General features: G+C 38.7%; 1 protein-coding gene across 1 annotated transcript in view; it reads left to right on the forward strand.

Annotated features, from left to right (window-relative positions):
* LOC126204436 (uncharacterized) overlaps positions 1 to 26,571 on the forward strand; it is a 384,821-nt gene that overhangs the window by 244,934 nt on the left and 113,316 nt on the right. Inside the window, exons 6-11 of the mRNA XM_049938825.1 lie at positions 15,107 to 15,250; positions 18,656 to 18,744; positions 19,047 to 19,251; positions 19,392 to 19,552; positions 20,960 to 21,065; positions 21,981 to 22,103. Coding sequence (XP_049794782.1) covers positions 15,107 to 15,250; positions 18,656 to 18,744; positions 19,047 to 19,251; positions 19,392 to 19,552; positions 20,960 to 21,065; positions 21,981 to 22,103 — 828 coding nt within the window. The remainder of the gene's footprint in view (positions 1 to 15,106; positions 15,251 to 18,655; positions 18,745 to 19,046; positions 19,252 to 19,391; positions 19,553 to 20,959; positions 21,066 to 21,980; positions 22,104 to 26,571) is intronic.

Below are 26,571 nucleotides of genomic sequence, written 5' to 3' on the forward strand. Positions count from 1 at the left end.
AATCCCTTCATGCTTGATGTCTTCACCGACGGCATGTCATCTTTCAGCAGTCTCTGAGCCAGAACCGTGCTACAGTGGTTTGAGGGGCATTAAAGTCAACTCACGTTGATGTCTCGGTGACCAAATTCGCCTGCGTATTACGTGACCTGCGCGTAGACATCTAATGACACATACCTCCACAAACTGTCGGATTCCGGGTACATCAGTGATGTATTTTGTTCCAGAGGAGGACAAACACGCTATTAAGCAGGTGATCATAATGTTTTGCCTCATCAGTGTATGTTTCTTGCATTCTGCTTAATTCTTGCTCGCATCCGTAATAGTGGTTTTGGTAAATGATTCCATATTTGTTTTTATTTCATATAAAACGGAAGCTGGTTTCGTCGTATGGTTTTTGCCTACTCATGTATGTTTGACAAACCCGTGTGTAAATTACTCGGTTTAATTGCCTTGTAAGCATATTGCTAATATTTCACATTTGTTTTTCGTACTTTCTCGCATTTACTGGAAAACTCAATTTTTATTGGAGTGGGACAGTGATATTAGTACATTGATTTCTGCTAAGATGTACTTACTGTAGTACCTATTAATAACGCGCAGCCGGCCGCGGTGGTCTCGCGGTTCTAGGCGCGCAGTCCGGAACCGTGCGATTGCTACGGTCGCAGGTTCGAATCCTGCCTCGGGCATGGATGTGTGTGATGTCCTTAGGTTAGTTAGGTTTAAGTAGTTCTAAGTTCTAGGGGACTTATGACCACAGCAGTTGAGTCCCATAGTGCTCAGAGCCAACCAATAACGCGCAAACAGATCTGCGTAACTGTTGTTTTCTTTTTAGCATTTGAAAGGAAGAATGCTCTAGTCACTAAGACTACAAAGTATACTCATACACATCTGCATCCATATTCTACAGACTAGTGTGAAGTACATGGCACTTGATGGCAAGGAATAACACAGTTCAAAGCCGAATTGCACACAAATTCCGTGACAAGATGCTTACTGTAATACCCTTTCTGTCGAAAGCTGCTAACAAGCAGTTTTCTATTAAATGTGAGAAAGTACGAAAAACAGAAGCAAACAAAAAGAGAGTAGAACACGAGCAATGTACTTGCAACAAATTGACATAAACCCTTTTACACAGGTATTGTAGGCAGGAACAGATGTCCACTGAACACTGTGCATAGAAACCAGCTTCCGTTTTATATGAAAAAGAAATGGGATATTTAGTCCGCCCAGTGTTGCAAATCAAGGAAAAAAGCAAGCACAATACTAGCAACATATTCACAATGCAATTCAGAGGATGCAATACAACACATGAGGTTGTAATCAGAAACGCAGTGCTGTGAAACCAACTTCAGTTTTGAACGAAACCAAAACAAAATGGAGGAGTTTAAATCACCCAATAACAAACATGGGTGATGGGCTGATAAATTTGCAGTGTTCCAACTGGCCTGGCAGTGAAACGGGTCTTGTTAACCAATGGTCGATCAAATGTAGAGGGCGCTGCACTTAAAGCGTTCGTACTGCAGTGCTGCGTCAAAGCTTAAAATGAAACCGTAACAAACCGACAAAACGGTTATAAAAACAGAATTTAATGAATGTCAACTCATGAGTGTTGCGTGCCGTATAGAGTATCGAAAAAAGAGGCAGCAGCTACCCTCAAGTAAGGTATACACACGTGATACATGAAACGTATTCGCTGTTGCGAATACGAACAACCATCGGCTATGTAAGGACCAGGATTGCAAGTATTCCACAACGGCCATTGTTCGGACATCATACACCTCTCTCTTTCTTCTTCATTTGTTCTGAATCTTTTGAAAAATTCGGTTTAAGCAATTTGCTTCCTTTAATAGTCATCCTGACCGCACTAATCAATTTTGTTAGGGGGAAAATTAACATTGTTACAGAATATGTATGCATAATTACGCTGTTTCTAAATAACTATAAGAAATAGACCATTGACATAAAATTATTGCTGTTTTAGAACGTTTGAAAAATATATCCGACATAATTGTTTCTTCGAATCGTATTGTATTACGTATTGGAATGAAAGTTAAGTTGTGTGTTTTGTCCCACTGTCTTCTGTCGTGCTTCCTTACGAAATCGTGTCACAATATATATTAGCAAGAAAGATTATTTGTTGTGTGTTTATAACACTACAACAGCGTTTTTACGTAGCTTATACTATGAAATACCAAGTTTGGTTTATTACGTAGTATGTCCCCAACAGAACAAATAGTCCTGTCACGGAAAAGCCACATATAACACTCCCGTTCTACTACTGCTACACCATAACCTTAAAGTAGGAGTCAGTTTGCAAAACAGAATTATTTTTTTATAGTAATTATGGTATAACGCATCAGAACAGTGTTACCCTCTGAGAGGAATTTTGTTGTTTGACTGTGTTGTACCTAGCGGAGGTGGCTTATCGGAAGTGAAAGTCAGAATTACGTAAATATTCGAAAAGTAACAAACATTACTTTTGCCTATCTGCACTGTTTAATTGATAAAGAAAACGGTCGCCAGCCTAACTAGGCAAAAGAATGATTAACATTCTCGTTGAAGAAAATAGTTATTAGTAATTTTAACGGATAAACACAACCTATACTTGGCCATACGCAAGTGCAATGAACTCTGACACACTCATATGTTTACGGTAAGATTGAAACTAACAGTTAGAACAGCACAAACTATTTGCAAAATTATAACAGCTACCGAAACACACTATTACTTTCAGGGCTTACACAAAGTGAATGGTCTTTATAACATTACTATTAATATGCCCTTCTAATACACAAGAGAGACAAATACTTAGCAAACAAGAGTGTATAACGTTTCACCACTGCAGCTTTCTCACTTTTACTACATCGAAACACAATGTTAACAAAATTGCAAGAAACCGGCCCACCTTTTAGAATTTACTACAGATATCAATGTGATCATTAGCTAAGCAAAACTTTAGAAGTCTCAGTCGTAAGAACTTTTAATTTTGCAGTTGGCAACAGCACTTTTATAAACAGTTTTAATAGGAAAATTATTTCCAGCAAACAACATTTACTTTAACTCACTCTCTTGCCACATTAACTTTAACTTTCTTTTTACTAAGTTCAAGAGACATTAATTAGCATAACACATCCATTAAGCTGATCCTTCACTGTACATCATTATAGTATTACGTTGTAATGATTGCGCAATGTGGTGGCAACTGCATGTTGGTAGGTGGAATTGCAGGCAGAATTGCTGGACTCTGTCATTTCTTGGTGGCGACGACAGATACAAATTCCAGAATAGTTCCAGCTATTTATCCATCCATCCGAGGCCTCGGGAAGTAGCAGGAAAAGCCTCTCTCGGAACCAGCACCATATGCGTCTTTTACAAGGCAGTGCACGGACTCATAGCTCGTCTCCGACTGCTGGCTCGTCCCCGACTCGTAGCTTGTTCACGACTGACTATCAGTTCCACCTTTTCCACCTAGGCCTACCACAATTTGCACGCGCTACAGAGTTCCGTTCCCGAGGGGGAACCACAACAACCTTTACATATATAATAACAAAGAGCCCTAAGTGAGGATCAGCAATTTACATAACAGCAACCAAATGCATTAAATAAAACAAAACATTTACACATATTGACATCTCTACAAAAAAAATTATTCACACAAAATTGCAATTATATACAGTAAATGTTGTTCCCTCCAAATGGGCCAAAGAATTTAAATGACAGGTACACTACTATGCATAGAATCAAACTACGACATCAAAGTTTTAACAAAGAAAGGAGTAAACAATTTTATGTTATCTATTCAATGAAACACATTTACAGAAGCTTAACGATGTAATATTAAATGAAACAAAAGCAAAATATATCAGTAGAGCTTAGAGCTATGGTGTTACATGTTGTTAACAAAGCTCACGTTAAAGTCGTTTGGTGGTACACACTCCCACCAAACGGTGCAGGCTGGTTAGGGAAACTACTCCCAGTGTCTCACATATTCGTTCGAATTGAGGTTATTGGCATTGTAGCTCACTTAATGCTGTTTTAGCGATCCTGAATTATGTTCTTTTCATTTATTTTATGTTCGTGCTTAGTGCGTGTTTACAGTAAGTTCGTGTACCGTGTTTTATCGCACTCGGGTAACGTTTTCATGCATACATCGATCTTTAACTCTTAAAGATATGCCGATATTCTCATTATTTCCTCGCAAATGCTGTAGTGTTAGGTTTCTAGCATCAACCAGCAACAATAAGCATACCGTAACATAATTAGGTTTCACAAAAGTCGTGAAATTTTGTTCTATCCGTAAGTCTAGACGTCATATTTATGACTGGTTTACTTTTGAAATCAGCACCTGCAACGTCATTTCTGCTTTCTCGGGGCCAATGAGATATACGGGCCGTGTAACAAACTTTTAACGTCTCGCTAGTCGGCTTTCCACCACACTTCGCGAACCCTCGGCTCCGAGCGGGGCCCACGGGAAAGAAAAGGTACCCACTAAAGGTCTTAACGTTGCCGTATGTTATCGAGAGCTTGCATGCATTTAAATGCGCATTATAGAATTATGGAACTCGTCTGATATAGTTACTCGCTCCCCGTCGGAGGCGGCTGCTTGGCACAACGTTAAGACAAGCAGTGTCATGTGATGTGATTTCGCGCCAAGCCCTGTATTTCTGTGGGCCTCATGCTTGCTGGTAATTAGAGTGATGGTAAAAATGTCGCCTTACTCTTTCCAGTTGATGAAAAGAAGAGCATCGTGGTCATTTAGTCAGATTCATTGAACGCACGGTGAAGTACCTTGTGGCAAAAAAATATTTATTTCAATTTGTAAATTTTCCTCGCCATATAAAATGGAGCCGATTGATCAGTTCCTATGGATAGTTTTAGTCTTCAATATTGTAGATTATATTTATCAGGCGGTAGTTCAGGTATCTAGGAGCATAACATCAGGTAGTGCGTAAATTGGTGAAATAAAAGTGTTATTAGACGTTATCTTAACGCCTTTTATGGAAGTAAAATATTCGTTTTAAAGAAATGAAGACATTTTGCTGAACGGAGGCTCCCCAGTTGTCGGTACTGGGGGCGGAGGAAGGGTGTGGCACCGCCATCTGTTCTGTTCCCGAATGGGCTTGGGCAAAATGAAATTTACATCAATCGTACGAATCCTAGTTTCCCTGACTATCACGTGGTGGTCATTTCGCGAGAAGTGTGTGGAAGGAAAAGATTTATTACGTATCTTCCTCTTCTTCTTGGAACGTCCACTCTTGTAATTTCAACAGTAACCATTTTAAGGAGGAAAAAGCGCATTTGCAGCAATCGATCGCGCGCGAAAATTTGGGCCATGATTCTGATGGTACGCAGTTATGATCATCTGAAAGTCCAGCTTTTAAACTTTGATACGCACCGTTTGTTCATCACTCGCTCCGCTTGACTGTAGCTGCTTAATGCCGAGTGCTTTAGAGTGGAGTAAGAGGTTTGTGAAATCTATTTTGAAACAGGTAACTTGCTTTGCTCATTGCATCAAAGTGTGCGGTTTCCAACCTGTAAATGGTGCTGGAGATTTATATGCTTTGAACATTTTTATGTTGCGATTCACAAATGCATTGTAAATGAATGTCATAAATTAGTGTGACATTAAAGACGTAGCATTGCGCTATTACTCGCTTTATGCCTTTTTGTTATTTTACAGCTGGCTCTGTTAATATGAAGTACATGGAGATGCGCTATTGTTCAATGTGATTGGCATGATTACATTCCAAATCGAAAATTAGTAACTTTATTTTGTAATAATTCTTCTGTTGATAGGTTTATCCATTTTGTTTTCGAGATGTATGCCAGTACGATAATATTGTTAAAATAATACTGAATTTATATGTTCGTGAGGATGACATATTACGTACTCATATTACTTTTTTTTCGAATAAAATAACTTGTTTACGAAAAAGATTCCGAAACACATCGGCCAGATGTGGCCGCCACCTCCCACTCCTCTTCCCACGCTTTCAATAGCAGAGCTCTGGTCGTCACTCCACTGTACTGTGTATCGCGCTCGGGCATTGGGCGGCTGAAGTTGGGCGGAGCGAGTGCCAAACGGCGCGCGCGAAAGTTTAAACGTTGTATAATCAGAAGGTAGTAACTGCGTACTGTCAGATTTATGGCCCAAATTTTCGCGCAGATATCAATGGCTGGGGCTGACACCTCTTGCTAGTGTGATTTTTTTCTGCATAACATACGAGGTCCTTAGTGATGTTTCCTTGTAGGTGCTGTAATGTCGTGAGGTATGATCATGACTGACGCAGTCGACTTACACTTCATTACAAATGTAGTGTTTCGAATATACATCGATGCATTTGCACTAATGATATCTGTGCGGTTGACTTAGGGCCCCTCACACGTTTAGTATTTAGTGCGCAATAATGAATACTGTGCAGTAATGTTGATCGTCTGAGGTCGCTATTAACGGTTTGCGCAGTGTACTGAAGGAGACGGAAAAGCTTTCAAAATATTGACGCTAATGTGCCGTGCAAGAGTGGTGGTACGCCATAAAGGTTAGTTCGTGTTGAGACTAAGCGAAATTCGATTCACTTCGAACGAATTTCCACAAGGAACCGAAGAAAGTATGTTACTTAAGATCAGAAAGTGGGCTGAAAGATGTAGATGAAAGCACCATGTGGTACTTTGAAAAAATAAAATTAGGCCTACGCGATGACCAAGATAAGCTACACAGCTCGTTGTCTAAAAGAGCAAGATAAACTGAAGATTATAGTGTCCTGATAGTATTTTACTTGGTACAGTTTTGAGAATTGGAAAACAGGATCAAGTCAGTTGTCCAGTGGGCATACACGTTTATGTATCTTGCAACAGTTGTCGCAATTCACATATAAGACCATGAAAGTTTTCAGACAGCATAACTGTTTAATTTCGTTTGCAACAGTTGTTGCAGCAGATATATATATATATATATATATATATATATATATATATATAACAGCACATACACATGATAAATTACGCATTGCAATTGTTTAATTGCTAATTAGTTGTTGTGATTTACGATTCTCTGTTGACTTATTTCGCCCGTTACGCATGATTTCAGCTTGTGTGTCTCAAGGCAAGCACCTTAGTCGCAGTATGAAGGGGTGTGCTCTCCCCCCCCCCCCTTTAGTCGCAGTATGAAGGGGTGTGCTCTCCCCCCCCCTCCCCCCCCCCCCAAAACCGGAATCATTTTAAAAGCCATATATTTCTATATATTTTCTAAAGGTTTACAAACCAACCGTATCCCCTTCCACTCTTTTCTTCCTTACAACTAATACATTTCTCCCACTGATGGTTTCACTGTTCGAAACATTATTTATGGTCATATTTAGAAATGGCTGACAGCTCCTCCCTCGTTTTTTTTTTTCGTGACTTCTTCAGTGTTGTCCTTTCATGCTTCACCTCATGTGTGGAAATACGAAAAAGTCGCTTGAAGCCAGGTCAGACGAGTAAGGTGCGTGGGGCAGCGGAAACATGCCATTTTACCCAAAAACTGTCTAAAGAGATGGCTGTCTGTGCAGTTGCGTTGTCGTACATGCGAGTTCCATATCGTGCAGCGCTGACATGTTCGGTATGAAGGCAGAGATCTAAGGGCATAAATATTGCACTCTAATATTTCGCCGTTCGTGATCTCGCATTTTCACTCAGTACCATGACATAATATTATTGTCAATAATAATGAGCGTGTACGCGTGTGAGGGTCGCTATACAAACGATGTGACGAGCATAATTCGATTTCTTGGGCACCAAGGGCCAACATAGAGACGCACAACTCGTGCACCACGAGAAAATAAATTGTCACTTCTCCTGAGAGATTACTTTATTACCCGTATGACACTGGCATGTGTCCCGACGGTAAATATATAAAAAAAATAGCTTAATTTTCCATCAAAACTAGTTAATGAACCTCTTTCCATATCATGGGGCCAAGGACCTTTCCAGCAAACTGGCTCACGCAGTACTTACGGCATTGGACTCGCCTTCATGAGAAACAGAGTTCAGATCCCATCTAGCTGTTCTGATACAGATTTCCTGTGGTTTCCCTGAAAACGCCAGCGCGATTTCTTTGTAAACGGACGCAGGCGATTTCCTTTCTCGTCTTGATGAAATATCAGAGGTCACTGTGAAGACACAGTTGAATTCCATCGATTGAGGGAAGGCAACAGCAGGTTATGGCATACATATTAAATTTTCATGTCGATTACGTAACAGAACGGGCTCGCTTCTTGGTAGCGGTTTTCGAAAATTGCCAGAGCAGTGGAGCGCGCGATACGATTGGAAGAGTTTGTAGATGGCTCCAGTGTTAGGCAGAAGTTGCAAGTCATCAACATTATTATTGAACCTGTTAGCGTGCGTTTGGTAATTTCCTGTGACACACAATTCTTGTTTAGGAACCAGCTTGCACTTCATAAGCAGTAACAGAGCGAAACTCTATTTCCACACTAAGATCAGATATGCAACTACCTTGAAGTATGTTCCCGATAAATATAAATGACTTATAAGATGCCTTCAGAATCTTTTCGACATAGGTCGCAGACAGCTCAGTCGTAATCCTGCGGAGTTTTCAGATCTCAGTTTTGCACATTATCACCCATTGGTTAACTGACATTTTATCGCATTTCTCGACGGTCAGCATAATTTTAAATTTTACAAATAACGCATATTTGCAAACGAGAAAACGGCTCAAAATGCAGTGGCTGAAGAAATAAATATTTTGAAGTTCATTCAGTTCGATGTGTTAGGCGTTCTCAAGCTCTTAGTTCCAGAACGCGCTACTTAACGGCTGGCTATATGAATACCATAGCTCATGCCTTCAGCTACCATTGCTAGTGTAGCAGTAACTACAAGAAAAAAAAAAGTAGCGCAAACACGTCGGAGCGACTTAAGTCAAGAAGCGGTAAGCGACAGCGACTAGTTTGTGGAAGCCAAGTTCTGGGAAACGTCTCTCTTGGAATGCTTGCGGTCTTGTGTCATTGGAAGAGCGACTTCGTGGCGATTCCTTAGCTCCTTGCGTAATCTGACGTGGCACCAGTGACCTGTCAGGAGCACATATTGCGCGTGCCTGCGAGGAGCAGCAGCGTGTTGCTGATATAGCGAATTTTGAAGATTTAGACTTTCTGAATTGCAAAAACGTTGATTTTGATGAACACTTTCCTTTGAAAGGAGAGTTTAGTTCAACATTTTAAAATATATTTTTGGTTTATTGAAGACTCCATGTACAAGCAGCATATGTCGAGAAGACGACGTGATTACAATTTCCAAATAGAAATACCCTGAAGTACGAATAACCGGTCCACACACACAAGTTCTATGTACTCTCCGGCCTGAACTGAAAGCTATGTTGAGCCATAATGCCTCTCATGCTGTGACACTCTAAGTTCTAGATGAGCACTTCGAATTCATATGCCGTTACGAACGTGCTTGATGGAGCACTAGGACTAAGGGAGTCAATATGTTATGTAAGCGGCAATTGTTCAGCTGGATCAACACATCACCCGTTACTAAATATAAGTATCTATTAGCTAAACTCAAGTACAAAAAAATGACGCCATGTAACATCATATTAGGACAGAAACCAGACAGTTTTCAAGAATATCTCAACTGTTTAAAAACGACAGCAGGCGTATGAACAGAATTCTGTCCATTCAAAGCACTGGTGGACTTTACTCTCATACACAACAAAACAAATTTTCCATACAGTGCCACCTGATGTTAGACCAATCTGTCTTTGCGGTCTGTGTTGACACTTGAAAAGATCATAATTGGCTTTGGAAAAGAACGGAGACACAGCTATAATAGTTAACACAGATTTGACATCAGGCACGTTCAAGATGTACTGTTTATGTCTAGCGGGCAGCCGAGAACTGCCGTGTAAAATGTTCAAGCATCTTGATTTGATTGAATATGGAGGTCACGGCTTCCTAATATTGTAGACATTTAACTGTTAACCGTTTAATGAACGCAGCGTCGATAAAATATTAAAAGCATATAAATCCCATTTTTTTCATTCCAGATACTTTGCAGCGAGGCTAAACAATTTGTAGATGCCGTTTATTTGAAGTATTGTCCTTGTGCTATCCCAAAGAAGCTATAAGATTGTTTTTCACGCTGTCATAGATCGCTTCATCCGTGAAATGTATCACATGTGAATATCAGCTTCAGTGTTCCTGGTAAAAATGACATTGGTGTAGCAAAACAATTCGCGAAACCTATGACGGGTAACACGAATTACGACAAAGATTGGTTCTCGCTAGATGTGTCATGCTGTATTGTTGCGACCTCGATGAGGCGGTTTCAATACCAAACGTCTTACTTCAATTACGCGAAGCGTTGTAATGCCACGGAAGCCGGTACTAATGTAGCAGAAATCATTAAAATGTCTTCAGAGAAACTGGAAGGTAAAGCTGAAACATGTTTAGACTGCGATGTTCTTTTGTATAATGCGCACACCATTGATCTTTTCTCTTTACGTATTCTGTTGCTGGCTTTCGTTAACAGCAAATTTAAACTGGAAAGTGCGCGACGGCTACCGCAGTGTAGATAAGGAAAGACGTGTTTTGTTGCATAATGTTAGCTTGCGTATTTTACAAACGCTATATCGCAAGATAAGTATGCCTACACTGGGTTATACCGGTTGTAGTACTCCATTCATATCTGGTTACCATCATCCGTCACGCACAGTAAAATAATCAGCCAAGTTTCGAAACCACCTCCAGGATTTTAGCAGTTCGGTACACGTGCCGCTGTTTCCACCGTGCAGTAGCTGCGTACTCCCTACGTTCTCACCCCATTTTCTTCACACAATAGGCTATATCAGGATAACCAGTCACTACACTCACAATTTCCTTGTCACGGCAACACTGTCTTGTAGCTATGATCAAGTGCGTACGGTAGTTATAATTTAATAATTATTGTTATGGCAGCTTGGACTAAATTAGACCGCAATCGAAGATCGTCAAATTTACGCTGTTTCACTGCTCGAATCTACAGCTGTCGTACTCGGGGTTGCGATTCTTCCGGAAAACCTGGGATTCTCAAGGAATTGCATTTTACGTGGAAAAATCGGGGAATTTCATAAAATCGTTGAGAATTCATCGCTTTCAACCCAGCATCGAAATTGCATTTTATTGAGTTTTATAAAACACAATTTTAAAATACTTAATATCTCAGTGTGTTGCATTTATGTAACTGTTGCATCATCGTGCAGCTGTGCCCGAGCTGTGTATGAGAGTGAGAGTTGTCCATCTGTAACTGTCAGTAAGAACTTTAAGGTGACGGCCGAAAAATGGAAGATCACTGGAAAAAGTCAGAAGTTCTGTACAATACATCTTAGAGGAAATCGTACCATGCATGTTTGTGTCACTTGGGGAACATCATAGTAAATTCATTTCCTATGAAAATAGAGATTAATGAAAACGTGTGCGCTCGCTCCCCCCCCCCCCCCCCCCCCCCCCCCCGTCCTACAGAGAACGAGAGAGAGAGAGAGAGAGAGAGAGAGAGAGAGAGAGAGGGGGGGGGGGGACCCATTATTGGTTTTTATGATATGGCAGCCCCAATTACATGTGCAACTGGAGCATTAATTTAACAAAATTGATGATGACAGTTATGGACACCCTATGTTGGACAAAATAATGTTATTGCTTTTTACACTATCTCTGAAGTATGATTGAAATCTGCCACAGCCATAAAATATATGAGGGTTACGGTATGCTTAGAGGACAATTTTGAATGGAATGATCATGTAAACTATATGTAGGAAAGCCCGGTGCCAGGAAATACAGTTCACCAGTGGAAAAAAGTAGCTTGGAAATGCGTCATTTGACTAGAATGGACTAGTAATCTTCAGTTCGGAATCACTGCAAGGTAGAATTAAGTTAACCTACAGATTTGAACTACTGTGAAGTGCATTGCAGAGGGCACTTCCTATTGTACCAGTTATTAGGATTTCTTACTGTTCTGTTCGAATATGTAGTGTGGATGAATGATTGATTGATTACAGCATGCACAGAGGCATTTAATCTAATTTTCTACCATGATCCGCTTTGTGAGCTGTACATAGAGGGGTTGTAGTATACCACGAGAGTTGTCATTTAAAGCCAGTTCTGGGAACTTTGTAAGTAGGCTTTCTCAGGATACTTTACATCAATCCTCACAATTCTGCCAGTTAAGTTTCTTCAACATCTCTGTGACACTCTTCCGTGATTGAAACAAACCTATGACCATTCGCACTGCCCTTTTCTGTATATGTTCATATCCCATGTTAGTCTTATTTGATATTAGTCCCACACGCTATAGCATACTGCAGTGGTTGCACAAGTGATTATTAGCAGTCTCCTTTTTCTACCAACAAATCGAAGCCTACCACCTGCTTTATGCATGACTGAGCCTATGTAATCATTTCAGTTCATATCCCTACAAAGTGTTACACCCATTCTTTTGCAAGAGATTGCAGATTCCAACTGTGACTCACTGATATAACAGTCATAGGATACTAAGTTTTGTTCTTGTTTCATGAAGTGCACAATTTTACATTTCTGAAGATTTAAAGCAAGTTGCCAATCTTTGTACCATTTTGAAATCGTATCAAGATCTGATTGCATATTTATGCAGCTTCTTTCAGACAGTGCTTCATAATAGATAACATCATCATTGTAATGTCATTAATATTCAATGTGATTGGGAAGGTCCCCATCACAGTTCCATGGGGCATTACATCACAGATTTGCTTAGCCAGTGAGATAGCATCAAGGAGATGCTTATCCAACTGCAGTGGCAGCCACTGCAAGATGGTTGCCATTGAATCATGGAGAGCAAATTGTAAGAAACGTGATGCGAAGGTAGAGGGTGACATTTTTCCACTTGGAAACTAAGCAAAATTTAACTGTGACACCACCTTTCTTCGTATTTCTGTGGTACTCTTCTCCTGAATATAATTTGCCGAGCTTGTTTCAGATGAGTTGACTTCAATTGCTTCCACCAAATTTTACTATAATTACCAGTGTTTACATTGTGCCTTCTGCCTTTTACCTTTTCTGTATTTCTTACAAGCCCTTTGAGAATTGTCAGTTTTCTCTTTTTATGAGATCCTAGCAACATGACTGTCGTGCATGCTAATGGTCAATGTTAATAGGAGTACATGCAGACAACGCAGACATTAGTATGCAGCAGAACATGTGTATTAATGTGAACATTGGTATGGATGTGGAAAATGATAACGAAACTGCATCAGTTTGGCTAACATATTTAGGATTATAATAAATAACTGTGTTGTTAAGGAAAAAGAGAAGCTTTATATCAGCTTACAGTTAAGTGCCCTGCCATTCATGTGCTGTACCCCATGTTTTCTGTTCAGAGAAACTGGGAGACAAGCCAAATACCCGATTTCCATCTCCAATCACCAACATTTGTGGTCAAACACCACTTATGTTTCCTGTGGTCCAGTGGAATTAATTTCTGTTCATGTTTCTAAATCAAGCAAAACATTTATTCAGTAAAAAATGATAAATGAAGATCTTGTATAAAGTCATTGTTGTTGTTGGTTGCAGCTCAATTCAGAGCATGTACAGCTTTTTCTGGCATATAATGAGTATTTCAGCTCAACTTACCGCTGTACTCCCAGTGGCTAAACAGACCAATCACGGCATAAAACATACTCAGTAAATTCATTCTTCAAAGAAGTTTGTAGTAGAACATCGTCGGCAAAGTGCAGTGTGTTCAGATATGAATTACTGATTTTTATTCCCCTGTTTTTCCGGTCTATTGATTTCAATATGTCTTCCAGTGCAAGGTTGAACAATTTTGGAGCGATTCTGTCACCTTCCTGAACTCCCTTTGCCGACTGGGATCTCACTGGTTATAAAGCCTTCATCCACTGTGACTGTCGTTGCTAGCACATGCATGCGCGCGCTCACGTGCACACACACACACACACACACACACACACACACACACACACACACACACACACACACACACACACACACAAAAAAAAAAAAATCACAATGAATTTTTCCTAGCATTTTCAGGGGCCTTTATGAGTGTCTAGATCTCCACAGAGTCGAAAGCTTTTTGATAATTTATAAAGGCCAGATGAATCTTGATGTTATACTCTGTTATTTTCTCAACGAGGAGGTAATTATTCTGAAAGTGATACATAGTCAAAAAACCTTTCCCAAATCCAGCTCGCTCAAGTGATTGACAGGAATGCAGTTCTCTTGTGAGGCAGTTTGTTGCAGTTTGTGTCAGGAGTTTCTAAAGATGTGACAGCAAACTGAATGGACAATAGTTTTCCAAGTTTTCCCGATCATTCTTTTTGAAGAGTAGCAGTTTGCAATTTTACTGGTATTCTTCCAGAGTTGATGCACTTGTTGATTAGCATCTTTTTTCAGCATATAAGAAATAATTGCCAAAAAGAGGAACAGGTGAATCAATAAATAAACATATTTATCTTGCATGCACAAATGATTTTTTGAGGCTTTCATTTTTGGAGTGACCTATTTGTTATTGTGTATAGTAAAATGTAAAAAAGGACAGTAATTCATATTATGAGGATTTCTTACACAAACATCTTCAGGACATCTGTTGTTATGATATGATCTTCACAGCAGTTCCCTTTTAATTTTTTATAATTATTATAAGTAAATTTGAAAAAGTGACATTGGTCACTATGTAATTAGAGACCTTCCTCAACAGAATGAATCGTGGAAAGTAGGAGGCATGTACTCACAAACTGAAACCTGAGGCAAGTTAGGAGTTGTGTGGATAGCTCAGTTGGAAAGACCATCTCTTCCCAAATCAAAGATCCAGGTTCAACACTCAATGTGGCACACAATTTAAATGTCTAGGTATTTCACTGTCAGGTTTGTGACTGCACTTGAATCAAAAGTAGTGAAGCACAGCTGTATAATTCTTTATTAGTCATGTTTATAATAAAAATGATAAATTTTATATGCATTTTTTGAAAGGAACACAGAATTAACTCTGAGGTAATATACTTCTATAATAGTAATTGTGTGTTTTGTTTGAGCCGATATAAATTGTTATCATAATGTTCAAGACACTAATAAATATTCTGTTCCAGGTGTTCGTTCTACGCAAGAGGGCCACACACACTATTCCGAAACCAGGAAGTAGATTCTACATTTGTTCCTTGTCACTCAGTGTTGTCATCTACAAAGGTCAGCTGACTGCTGATCAGTTGTGGACATACTTCAAGGATCTAAACGTACGTATAAAAAAATAATAATGCTGGAAAACGGTACTTTTTTCACATTTACAATTTTCTGCTGTACCAAAATTAATTGCTGGACATTTCAAGCTTTTCATTTCAAGCTTTTAACTTTCAGTTAAAATGAAATTCCATAAAATGTTAAAGCACACATGTTGAGACAACTGATTATTTTAAGTAAAGAGGGATCAAAAAGTCCCATTACCCCCAATAATGTGTCCACATAATCATAGATGTTGCATTGTATTAATGTAAGATCACGGCAGAAGACAACTTTGAGGTCGTGTGACTATTGTCTATTATTTATTTGAGAGCATCTGTGTGTACGCAATCATTTTCATAGCAGAGTATGACCCCCCCCCCCCCCCCTCCTTTTGTGATGGGAACTTCTACTCAACATTGCTGGTGTGACGGCAGTAGTGCATGTCGAGCAGCATCCTTGAGTATACTAACCATCTTGTAATGGGCGGCACCTCACAATGTTTCAGCAAACGCCCACATTGCCATAATATTGTCTCTGTAGGTCCATCTGATTAGAAATGGTTGTGGGACTCTGCTATTCGATAGAGAATGTCAAATTGAATACCTTTCAGCTGTCAGTTTTCATCCGTATTTTATTTGGGAACCAGTTTCAACATTTTACTACGCCATCTTCAGGCCTTGCATACAGACATCATCAGGTGCGCTGATGAACTGACTGTGGGAGGATTGGTGCCGCACTTGTCTCCTCATCCTCTCCCTCTGATTGGCTACTCCATTGGCCATCCGTGGCCAGCGTCCCCAGCCCCACTGCTCCTGCCGACACTGTGTTCTGTCCAAGGTTCACGCACAGGTGTACACGCTTGTGGCACCTCTGCTATTCCTCCGCCTGCCACAAAGTCAGTTCCTTGTCTTGTACCTCATTCCTCTTCTTAACTATTTTAATAGTGGTGTCCTGTGCCTTGCTAAGAATGTACCCACTGTCCCAGAGTTTTGAAATCTGTGTCTGAACCTTGGCGTGGTTGTAGTCCATTCCATGCAGTTCCATTGGGCAATGTTCTGTGACTGCCAACTAGTTAGGTTGCTGCGATCTGGTATGGTGTTGGTGTTCTCAGCAACGATCTTCGAAAGTATGCACCAGCTTACCTATGTAAATATTACCACATTGGCAGGGTATGTGATAGACCCTCGATTTACATAGTCAACGTTCGTCTTTTACGTTACCAAATAGCGCCTGCGTTTTGGCAAGTGAGCAGAAGACCATCTTCACTTGGTGTTCCTGAAGAATTCATCCTATCTTGCCAGATAACTTGCCACATAAAGGAATTAATGCAATGACCGCATCTCTCTGAGAATCCTCTTCTGGTTCCACTGTTTGTACAGAGCGTGTAGGATGTATGGTTCTTCGAATTTGCCACCCCTTGTAGCCATTCTTCTGGAAAACTGCACTCAGATATTTAAATTCTTGAGACTTTTGTTGTCAGAGAGAGTGGTAGTGGAGGAACAACAGAGGTGCCTCCAATGTTCGCTCCTGGACATGATCCTTGAATAGAACACTGTGTTAGTGGGAGCAATGAGGTTGGGGATCCTGGGCATGGATGGCCGATTGAGTGGCCAGTCAGGAGGAGAGGGGAGGAGATAAAAACATAGTGCTGGCCTCCCATCAGTCAATTCACTAGCGCACCTGATTGTGGCAACATGGTCTTTTGCTGAAATATTGAGCCCGTTGGACACAGACATCTGGCAGTTTCACCCGTGAACTGTTTCGACATGAAGCACACTGGGAGAAGCAGAAGAATCACAATAATTCAACAACTTTTACATAATACAGTGGGGGTAATGGGGCTTTGTGATCACTCTGTACATACATGATGGAATATTGGTTGTTCGTGTAGTTGACTAATAACTGAAGGAAGATATAAAGTTTCATTTAAATGCTTTAATAATTGAAATAGCAGCTATAGATATGTATCGGTGTTAATGTTTGAGCTATGTGCAATGTCCACAGGTATAGACACCGAGCAGAACGGAAAGATACTAAGAGTTTTCACATTTATATTGTGTTTAGAGGATAGAAACAATTTAAGACTACTGCAGACTGAGTTTTGTGTTGAATATAGTATCAAAAGAAGTGTTGACTAGAGTATAAAAAGAACGTAGATAGAGAAGGGGGGTGATTTTAGTGTCTCAGGGAATTACAAAACTAAGAAAGTAGTAGTACATGGGGTTGAGGGGAGTAAATAAATGTCACAATAAATTTAGCATTGAAATTGTACAAAAACTTTATTCATGAGAAAGAATCTAATGAAAGAAATTCAGGAAAATGACCACATACAACTTAGGGGCCTGTCATTTCTAATAAAATGAACACTGGTCAGCTGTGAGGAAAGTAGATGCAAGGTTCTTTACATGAAATACTGTTTTTTCAATTTATTGCCAGGTAAAATTGAAAATGCCGCAGCTACACATTTTAGTAGAAAAGACATTCTATTAGATACAGCTCACACACTGTCCTGTTTACTAATTGCTGCTGTTGTTGTTTGTAGAAAATGTTCCAGAATAATCGGAAATAATTTCCAGATAGGCAATGTTTTGTTGAACTTTTTACTTGCTGTCAAAATCCTAATGTTACGAAGATCTCTGTGAAGATAAAACAGCTCCAGAAATGTAATTTGAGTTCTTGAGCCAAAAAATTGGAAATGAGGCAATCTTTGCAAGTTGTGGAGTGTGATTTATAGCAAATTTTAATTTGAACACTCAATTTTATTGCAGTTTATGCACTCAGAGGCATTACAGTTTGTGGGTTTTATCAAGCTGATAGAAGGGAAGAAATTTTTTCAGCATGTTACAGATTTGTGTGTCACTTGCATATTTTGTGACCTCTGATACAAAAGGACTGGGTCAGCATTTTGTTCAGCCTTTCAATGCTGCTATAACTATGACCATAAGGGTTAATTTGTTGTGTAATGACAATGGCCATGCATTTTGCAATAGGTGTAATTATAAAGAGTAACGTATGTTTTTCTCTGTGTGTTTTGAGGTTAACTTTATGGAAATTATTGTAACTATGTAGGCTTACCTGGTATAACAACTGATAACATTTTTCATGGGTCTGCAGCCAGATTACAAAATCACCTTGACAAGTCACCTGGCTGCCATCTTCAGGTGAGAATGGTGTTGCAAGAACTTGCTGAAACAATAGTGTGTCAAGTTGACTTCATGATCCAGCTGCAGTCTCAAGGAGAATGCTACAGGAATTGTTATTGAAGATAATAACTAATGGTATTCTAAGTCACATTTCATGTTGTTTAACACACATTTATTGCTACACACTAAACGTGAGTGGGAGGAAGTTTGTGTGTGTATATAGTCATGCGTATAGTGAGAGATAACATAAAACAATTAGCTTTCTGTTCTTTGCAGCATCCGAGTTATGACACATACCTCGCTCTAGTTCATACTCGTTTCTCTACCAACACTTTCCCCAGCTGGGAGAGAGCACACCCTCTCAGGTACAGTAACAGCTATTCTTCTGCAACTATGTGACAACTGATTAAATAACTTCTTCTGTTTGTACCACATTGTAAAGTAGAGGCATACTTAATTTTACTGATACTCTGAAGGTTTTGTTCAAGTAAATAACTAGTGTTCAAGAAGAAAAAATGATTTTTTGTGCATGTAATAAAACATGATACAACTGACAGTCACTGTAGTGTAAAAAAGTCAAGATTATAGTGAAAATTTGTGCTGAATATCTGTTAGGTTAAAATAGATGAGCTTTATTTTAAAAAATAACTTTAAATTTTTTCTGTAGGTATCTTGCACACAATGGTGAAATAAACACACTCAGAGGAAATGTTAACCTGATGAAAGCCCGTGAAGGTGTTATGAAGAGTGACATTTTTGGAGATGATCTCAAGAAACTCTACCCAGTTGTTGAGCCAAATCTTTCAGATTCTGGTGCTGTTGATTGTGTTCTAGAATTTCTTGTAATGGCTGGGAACAGACCACTACCAGAGGTTAATAAAGTTAATTTTCTGGTTGTCATATAGTTCACACAATTCATCAGAATATTTTTGTAGCCATATATAGAAATGAGCTTTTAGTTCCAAGTGCTTTTGTTTGTATAATTCCATTAAACTTTCTGTGGCTATTTTAGGCCGTTATGACAATGGTCCCTGAAGCGTGGCAAAATGATATGACAATGCCACAAGAGAAGAGGGACTTTTACCACTGGTCTGCATGTGCCATGGAGCCTTGGGATGGTCCTGCTCTGCTTACATTCACTGATGGCAGATATGTTGGTGCTATACTTGACCGGTAAGCATGTTTTTAGTGACACTATAATTCTTAACAGTTCCAGTTACACCAACATTTGTTCGTGTTATTAAAAGAGGAGATACACTTTCAGAACAGCTGTCTGTTAAACAAAGATAAGGAGGTCATGGAGAAATGACCAGGCTGTTCCACAGACATTACAGGGAAGAAAAGAAAGAGTTGTATGACATTGCTGGCTGGAACACCATGAGGTGTAGACATTACTCCTTATTGAGTGCTGAAGATGAACTTGTTTGTTACGATAAAATGACTGCAAAGAGCTAAAGAGGACATCCTATAAGTGGAGAGAAAATGATCATCCAAGAAAGCAGAAAATTTGTTACTGGTCAGTGTATTGAAAGATATTTCATCATTGTTAACAAGTATGAAATGAGATGAAAATGAACCAGAATATATGAAATTGCTTTCTCATTGATGATTGGGTTAAATTGGTGGCCAGATTGAAGAGCTGACCAATGAATAGTGCACATACATAATTTGCATCACTGACTGAGGAGTCATTTAACTGTGACCTAAGACATGGAAAATTATGGTCAACAGAACAGTGTTGCTGTGGGTGAAACATCTTGACTGTTATTCTCCAGTGGTGAAATATTTCAGTGCGAGGTGTTTAGAATCCCCTATGATAGTCTAGGTATCTGTCATGCATCCAGGGAATTTCGAACATCGTCATTATTCTTCTGATGATGCATCTATGGAGAATTTAGATTGTGGTTTACATTATTCTTGTAAGAAATTGTGGAGGACAGCGTCTCCATGAAATCAGCTGCAAGCCTGGTAATAATTATTGGGGGACTACAGCCAGTAGCACACATTACTCTTACTTGTTTTTTTTTTTTGTTTTTTTTTTTTTTTTTAAGTTGTGGAAAACTGAAAGAAATCTAATATTGAAGACTCCACAGCTAAAGTTTCTGATTGTTGTCGGAAGGTGAAGTGAATTCACGTGATAGTTTGCTTATTACCACATTTTGTTTAACAGATTCAAGTTTTTCTCCTTTGCGGAATGCACAGTGTTCACCATAAATATTAAAAATAATTTCTTCTTGCCGTAGCTTTCAATCAGAATACAGAAAACATTTAATGTATTAAAACTTGAAACACACTCTGAACAACATACACTTCTTAATTACAGTAGCTCTAATACGATTTGTACTACACACTGTGATGGGAAAAATGAAAACTAAAAGATTTGTGTAATGACATACATATGACATATAAATGTGTTGCTGTGAACTTCAGATGTACACCACATAACACATCAAGCTGGAAAGACAACACATACTTACACTTTTCTTTGTAACAGAAGAAATAAAATAATTTACTGACTAGAAATAATCTTCAACAGTTTTTTCCCTCTTATCAAACGTGTTTACATCTATTGTTTGTTAGGAATGGTCTTCGTCCATCACGTTTCTATGTACTAAAGGATAACATGATGGTCATGGCATCTGAGGTTGGAGTATATGATGTTGATCCTGCAGATGTCCTCCTTAAGGTAAGAAACATTTGATAATACACGAGTAGACCCCATCCATCTCGGGAGGCAGAGGTTGCGTGTCATCAAAATAATACAGAAGGAGAAATGTTACATATATTGTCATTTGATAGAAGAGAATAGAAAGAAGTCTGTCACTTGCCATGAGTTAAGAGCAGTAAGACTGCAGAAAGCAAATGCTTTGTGGCCATGTTTTTTGAAGCAGAAAAGCTGAAGCAGGGCTCTACTTAATGGCAGTGATGGTACTGATGAAAGAATTTCATTTTTGAATTGGAAGAGTATATTTTATGTTATCTTTTGAAACAGTCTACTTAGTTCTTAGGTGGAAGGCAGTATTACATGTCTTACATATCAGGAAGACCTGGAGAAAAGGAGATAACAGAAATAAATTTAAATAAACAAGTAGGAAAAGTGAGGTAAGTAACAGAAAATTGTGCTATCAAAAAGCAGAAATCAGTTCTGTATAGGGAATATAAAGAATACTTACTCTGTGTGTGTGTGTGTGTGTGTGTGTGTGTGTGTGTGTGTGTGTGTGTGTGTGTGCGCGCATTTCCTTGTATAAGGTCTTTGATGATTTTCTTTTTCTCTTGTTTGAGTGAAATAAAAATGTGATACTAAAATAGAGGTATGTATTTAAAAAGTAGCATGCTTCCTTACTCTGACGTTACTTGGTATTTTCAGTAGTGAAAAATAGACCAAGAAATTCAACACTTACTATGTTCCTTGTCTTTGACTGATATTTTGAAAAATCAATCTCTTGTCAGTATTAGTTTAAATAACTATATATTGTATGTTCTCTCTCTCTCTCTCTCTCTCTCTCTCTCTCTCTCTCTCTCTCTCTCTCTCTCTCCCCCCCCCCCCCCCCCCTAATATTATAAAGATAGATGGGTCTGAAGTATCTTTCTTACTATGCAGAGTCGACTGAAGCCAGGACGGATGCTGCTTGTGGACACAAAGGAGAAGACTATCATTCAGGATGTTGAACTCAAGAGACAGATTGCACTCAGTCGGCCACACTCATTGTGGCTCAAAGAACAGGTAAAATAATTTGCTTTACTTTTTTGTCTGTTGTGTGCATCATAATCATAACAACATTCTATGATGTGAAACCTGTCAGTAGGCCCTACTATGTGATGCATGTGATACACTATGACAGAGAACTAATTGGCTGCACAGTTAATTGATACTGATTAAATACAGTTATCTCAATATTAATGCAATTTTCTTTAGCTCCCACAAACTTAAAGGAGTATCTCCATATGGCATTGATGAATAGTTATTAATTGGCCATCAAGATTTGAATATGATCCTCTAACCAGCCTAGCAAGTATTGTTGGTTGAAATGTGAGTTGAACATATCCTTTATTAGTGTTGAAGATAAAGTACTAACAAGGGCTGAGGACATAAATTTGCTGACATAGATGTGATGGCAAGTAGCTGAATTTGATTTGTTGATCACATGACTTGTGTGGTTGAAAATTCAACACTCTTCTTGAAACTGTGTGGATAAATGGCATGTTAATCCTCATCTATAGTGCCAAGGTATTTTATATAATGGATTTCACTGAATAGGTTGGGGTCAACAATTTCTAGTAAGATCTGGCATATCCATCATTAGATTTTGCTTTTTTTGGATTGACAATGTGAGCAGGTAGTTTTTAATTTGTGACCTGTAGAGGATTTTTCACCATTAGTTGGTGTATAGTATGAAAAGACGTCTAGTGACACATACTGCATCAAATTTCCACTGTGATCTTGGATGAGTGTATGCGAAATGCTTGATATTGTGAAATTTTACATTTTTTCTAGCACTGGAGACACAAATGTGGATAATATTACATTTATATTAGTTTTAATATCTGAATGCAATTTATTACATACCAATGAATTTTATGTAACCTGTTTTTTGTTCAGCCTGTACAAATGCTTGGCCTGTTTCATTCAGATGATGTCCAAACAACACAATAAATAGGTACTTAGAGTGGAAACTGTATTAAGGAGATGAATCACTGATAAAAACGATGAACTTTTTTCTTTAAATGTTGGAAGCGTTCCTTTGAAACGGACATGGGATTTACCTTTTCCATCATTGTGTTACCTAAGCTTCAGCCCAGATTTTAAGCATCTTGTCACTGATGGGGTATTTTAAATGAGATTTACTTTTGTCACAAGTTTTGTAAGAAGCTGGCATTGGAAATGAAAAGATGCAGCTGTGAGACAGGATGGTGCAAGTCTATAATAAGATTCATCTTCCTGTAACATACTTGAATATTTGTAGACATTTGGTACCGCATTTGACATAGTTGTTCATGACTAAATTTACCACAATTTTCTTGGTCTCTGCCTTGTTAGCACATTTCTGTACAAACATGTTACTCAATTTTTACACATTCATATTCTTCCTGTGAAAATGACAGAGCAAGGATGAATGTGTGTTTATCTGCTGTTTCCACGAAATAGGAGACAGAAAAAAATCTATATATTCATCATCAAGGAGAACAATTCTCTTCTCTTCTCATCCTTATACTGGTGAAATTGGTTAAACTTGTAACCTTTGGTCCAGTGAGATGTACAGGGTGAGCACGAGGTCTTGCCATGATTATAACAATTTATTACAGAATAACTGTTTGACATAATAATTTAGATTTCATGCCGTTACATAGGTTAGTGTTACTAGTTTGTTTTTTTAAGACCACTTACGTTAGTTAATATTCCAGTTCCTGCCAGGTGTTTCGTAACGTGTGTTCTGTCACAGTACCCACAGCAGCTTGTTTCCTAGCCTTCAGTTCATCGATGTCAGGAACTGGTGTGACGAAGACTCTGTCCTTGATATAGCCCCAGAAAAAAAAAGTCAAGGGGTGTAATGTCTGGAGACGAGAGTAATGTCTGGATCGGTGGATTGGAAGGAATGGTCCAACACCCTGGCCATCCCGCTCTCCAGTCATTAAGCCCCTTGACTTTTTTTCTGGGGCTATATCAAGGACAGAGTCTTCGCCACACCAGTTACTTCTCTCCTTTCCGCTACTTACCCTTTCCCCCCTCTGCACCTTCTCTCCTACCCTCTGTCTAAACTGCAACACTTCACTGTCCACCACTCCCACCATACTATCCCTCCCCCTCCCCTCTCCAGCCTCCTCCTTACCCACATCCAGTAGCCACTCCCATCGTGCACTGGTGCTGCTGCTTGCAGTGTAGTTTCAGCTCTCTGAGACTGCAGGTGTGTGTGTGTGTGTGTGTGTGTGTGTGTGTGTGTGTGTGTGTGTGTGTGTGTGTGTCTACTGCTGACAAAGGCCTTCATGGCCGAAAGCTATTATTGTGTGAATCTTTTTATTGTCGCTATCGCGACTCAGCATCTCCGCTATATGGTGAGTAGCAACAAGTAACCATAACCTATGTAACAGCATAAAATGTAACTTATTAAGTCAAACGGTTACTCCATTATAAATTTTTATAATCAGGGCAAGACTTTGTGCTCACCCTGTATTTCTCTACATTTAGTCCCGTAAGTGGAACTCTTTCTTGATGTTCTGAGACATGTTGATGATATTCTTAGACATGTTGATGATATTCATTTGGGTGAAAGTTGAAAATAGCATAAGACAATAAATGGAGTTGCTGCTATGCTTGTCTTACTGAATGTTTTTGTAATACTGTTTAAATGCAAATTTTTAATGCAGTGTTTCAATTCTCTGTTTCCTCCAACACATGTTGCTGATTCTGGCTCAATAGGCGGTGAGTTAAAATGAACAAGACTTGAAGTAGATGCATTGTGGTAGGAAGTTTGTGATACTGGTACTAGTAGTAGTAGTTCAGTATTGAAATCTGAGTCTGTTTGTATCTTATAATTTTTTATTCTAGTGTTAGTATTGTTGAAATGTAGTGAATTATGTAGTTTGGTGTGTAACTCCCCTCCCCCAGTTTCAATGAAGCTTGCTGCCCAAGTTACTTTGTTACTGTGAATATAGAACATGTGACTGTGAGAATCGAATATAGGCAGCTGAACATTTATATCTGTTTTAAACATTAGGTACATTCCCTTTGAAGCGGTATTACATGCAGATATTTTAGCAGATCAGGGCATGTACTTAATTTTAATGAATACTGTAAAATAGAGTAAAAGATTTAATTTATAACTTACTTTCACTGTACAGTTCAGTTGCATTTATTTGAAGAGAACAGATACTATTTCGTATTGGTAAATGTTCCCCAGTATTATGCAGTGTCATACTGAGGAGTTTTAAAAGGAATCACCAAGCAGCACTACTTTGAAAGGGGGGTGGTAATAGCAAATAATTATGCAGTGCATGAAAGTTTATAACTATCATCATCACATTATTGCAACCATTGTTTTAACATTCTAATTCTCTTGAAGGTGGTACATTGATATTTCACTGTGTTGTGTGTCATGTTGCATAATTTTACATTTCATCCTATTAATTTCAGATAATGACTTCCCCCTGTATTATTCCTTCGCTTTTTATAGCCTAAGTTATATTATGCTTCGAGTTTGGAGAATAGATATAGGGGGGGGGGGGGGGTCTTGATATTCAGTTTCATATCACTTTCCTATGGTGTGTGAGCTGTAGACTGACATTATTACAGCCAAATTTTACATTTTTCTGAAAGATGACGACTTCGCAACAACCAGTAGTTTAGTAGGTGTACTCTATTCATCCTGAATTTGTAAATGTCAGGTGATACGTACCCGTTAGTAAGTACTTGTATTTGAGATGCTTGTATCATCTTAGAAGTGCTAAATATCACAGGATGATGATCAGTGGATTTAAATTTGAACTTGGAAGTATTTAGTTATTTGTAAGTTGAATAATATATGTAGCACAGACAGTTCAGCAAAAGTGTGACCTTGCCAAGATAGAATGATTATACATCAGAGCTCTGCCTAGTACAAATATCTATAAAATTCTCAGATTCAATATTTAGAGAGGGTTTTTTTTTTTTTTTTTTTTTTTTTACTTCCAATTAATAAACTAATGACATAGATCAAACTGTTGAAACTGGATCTGACAGTTTTGGAATACAGTGAACTGCTACCAGCTGTCACTTGTATTCACATGCTGTACTGAAAGCTGGATGTTGTCAATTTTTGTAAGAGACTGTATGTGGTTGAAAAGATTGTGCAAAAATGTTCTTTGAATTTGTCAAGCAACAAAATTTCTGTTGAACTGTTTGAGAAATGTTTGTAAAATGATCAACAAGATCTGTAACTGCTTCCTAAAAAAAGTCTCACTAGAAAGTACTTTATGTAACAATGATGTATAAGATTTGTGGTTGTAGTAAACTGTCTAAAGATTGGTGTACTTGTGAGATTATACTGAACTTTAGAATGGAACTACTGGATAAGTATGGCAATCAGCAGTTGATTGATTTTAGAAATCACCTGTGTTGAAAGGTGGCTATCTGCCAATGTGGTTTGTTGTGGCATTCACGGATTAAGATAAATAGGTTAACATTTAACTACTGCCAGATTTTACATCTGTTTACATAC

The sequence above is a fragment of the Schistocerca nitens genome, chromosome 9 (genome assembly GCF_023898315.1).
Source record: "Schistocerca nitens isolate TAMUIC-IGC-003100 chromosome 9, iqSchNite1.1, whole genome shotgun sequence".
Classification (NCBI taxonomy): Eukaryota; Metazoa; Arthropoda; class Insecta; order Orthoptera; family Acrididae; genus Schistocerca; species Schistocerca nitens.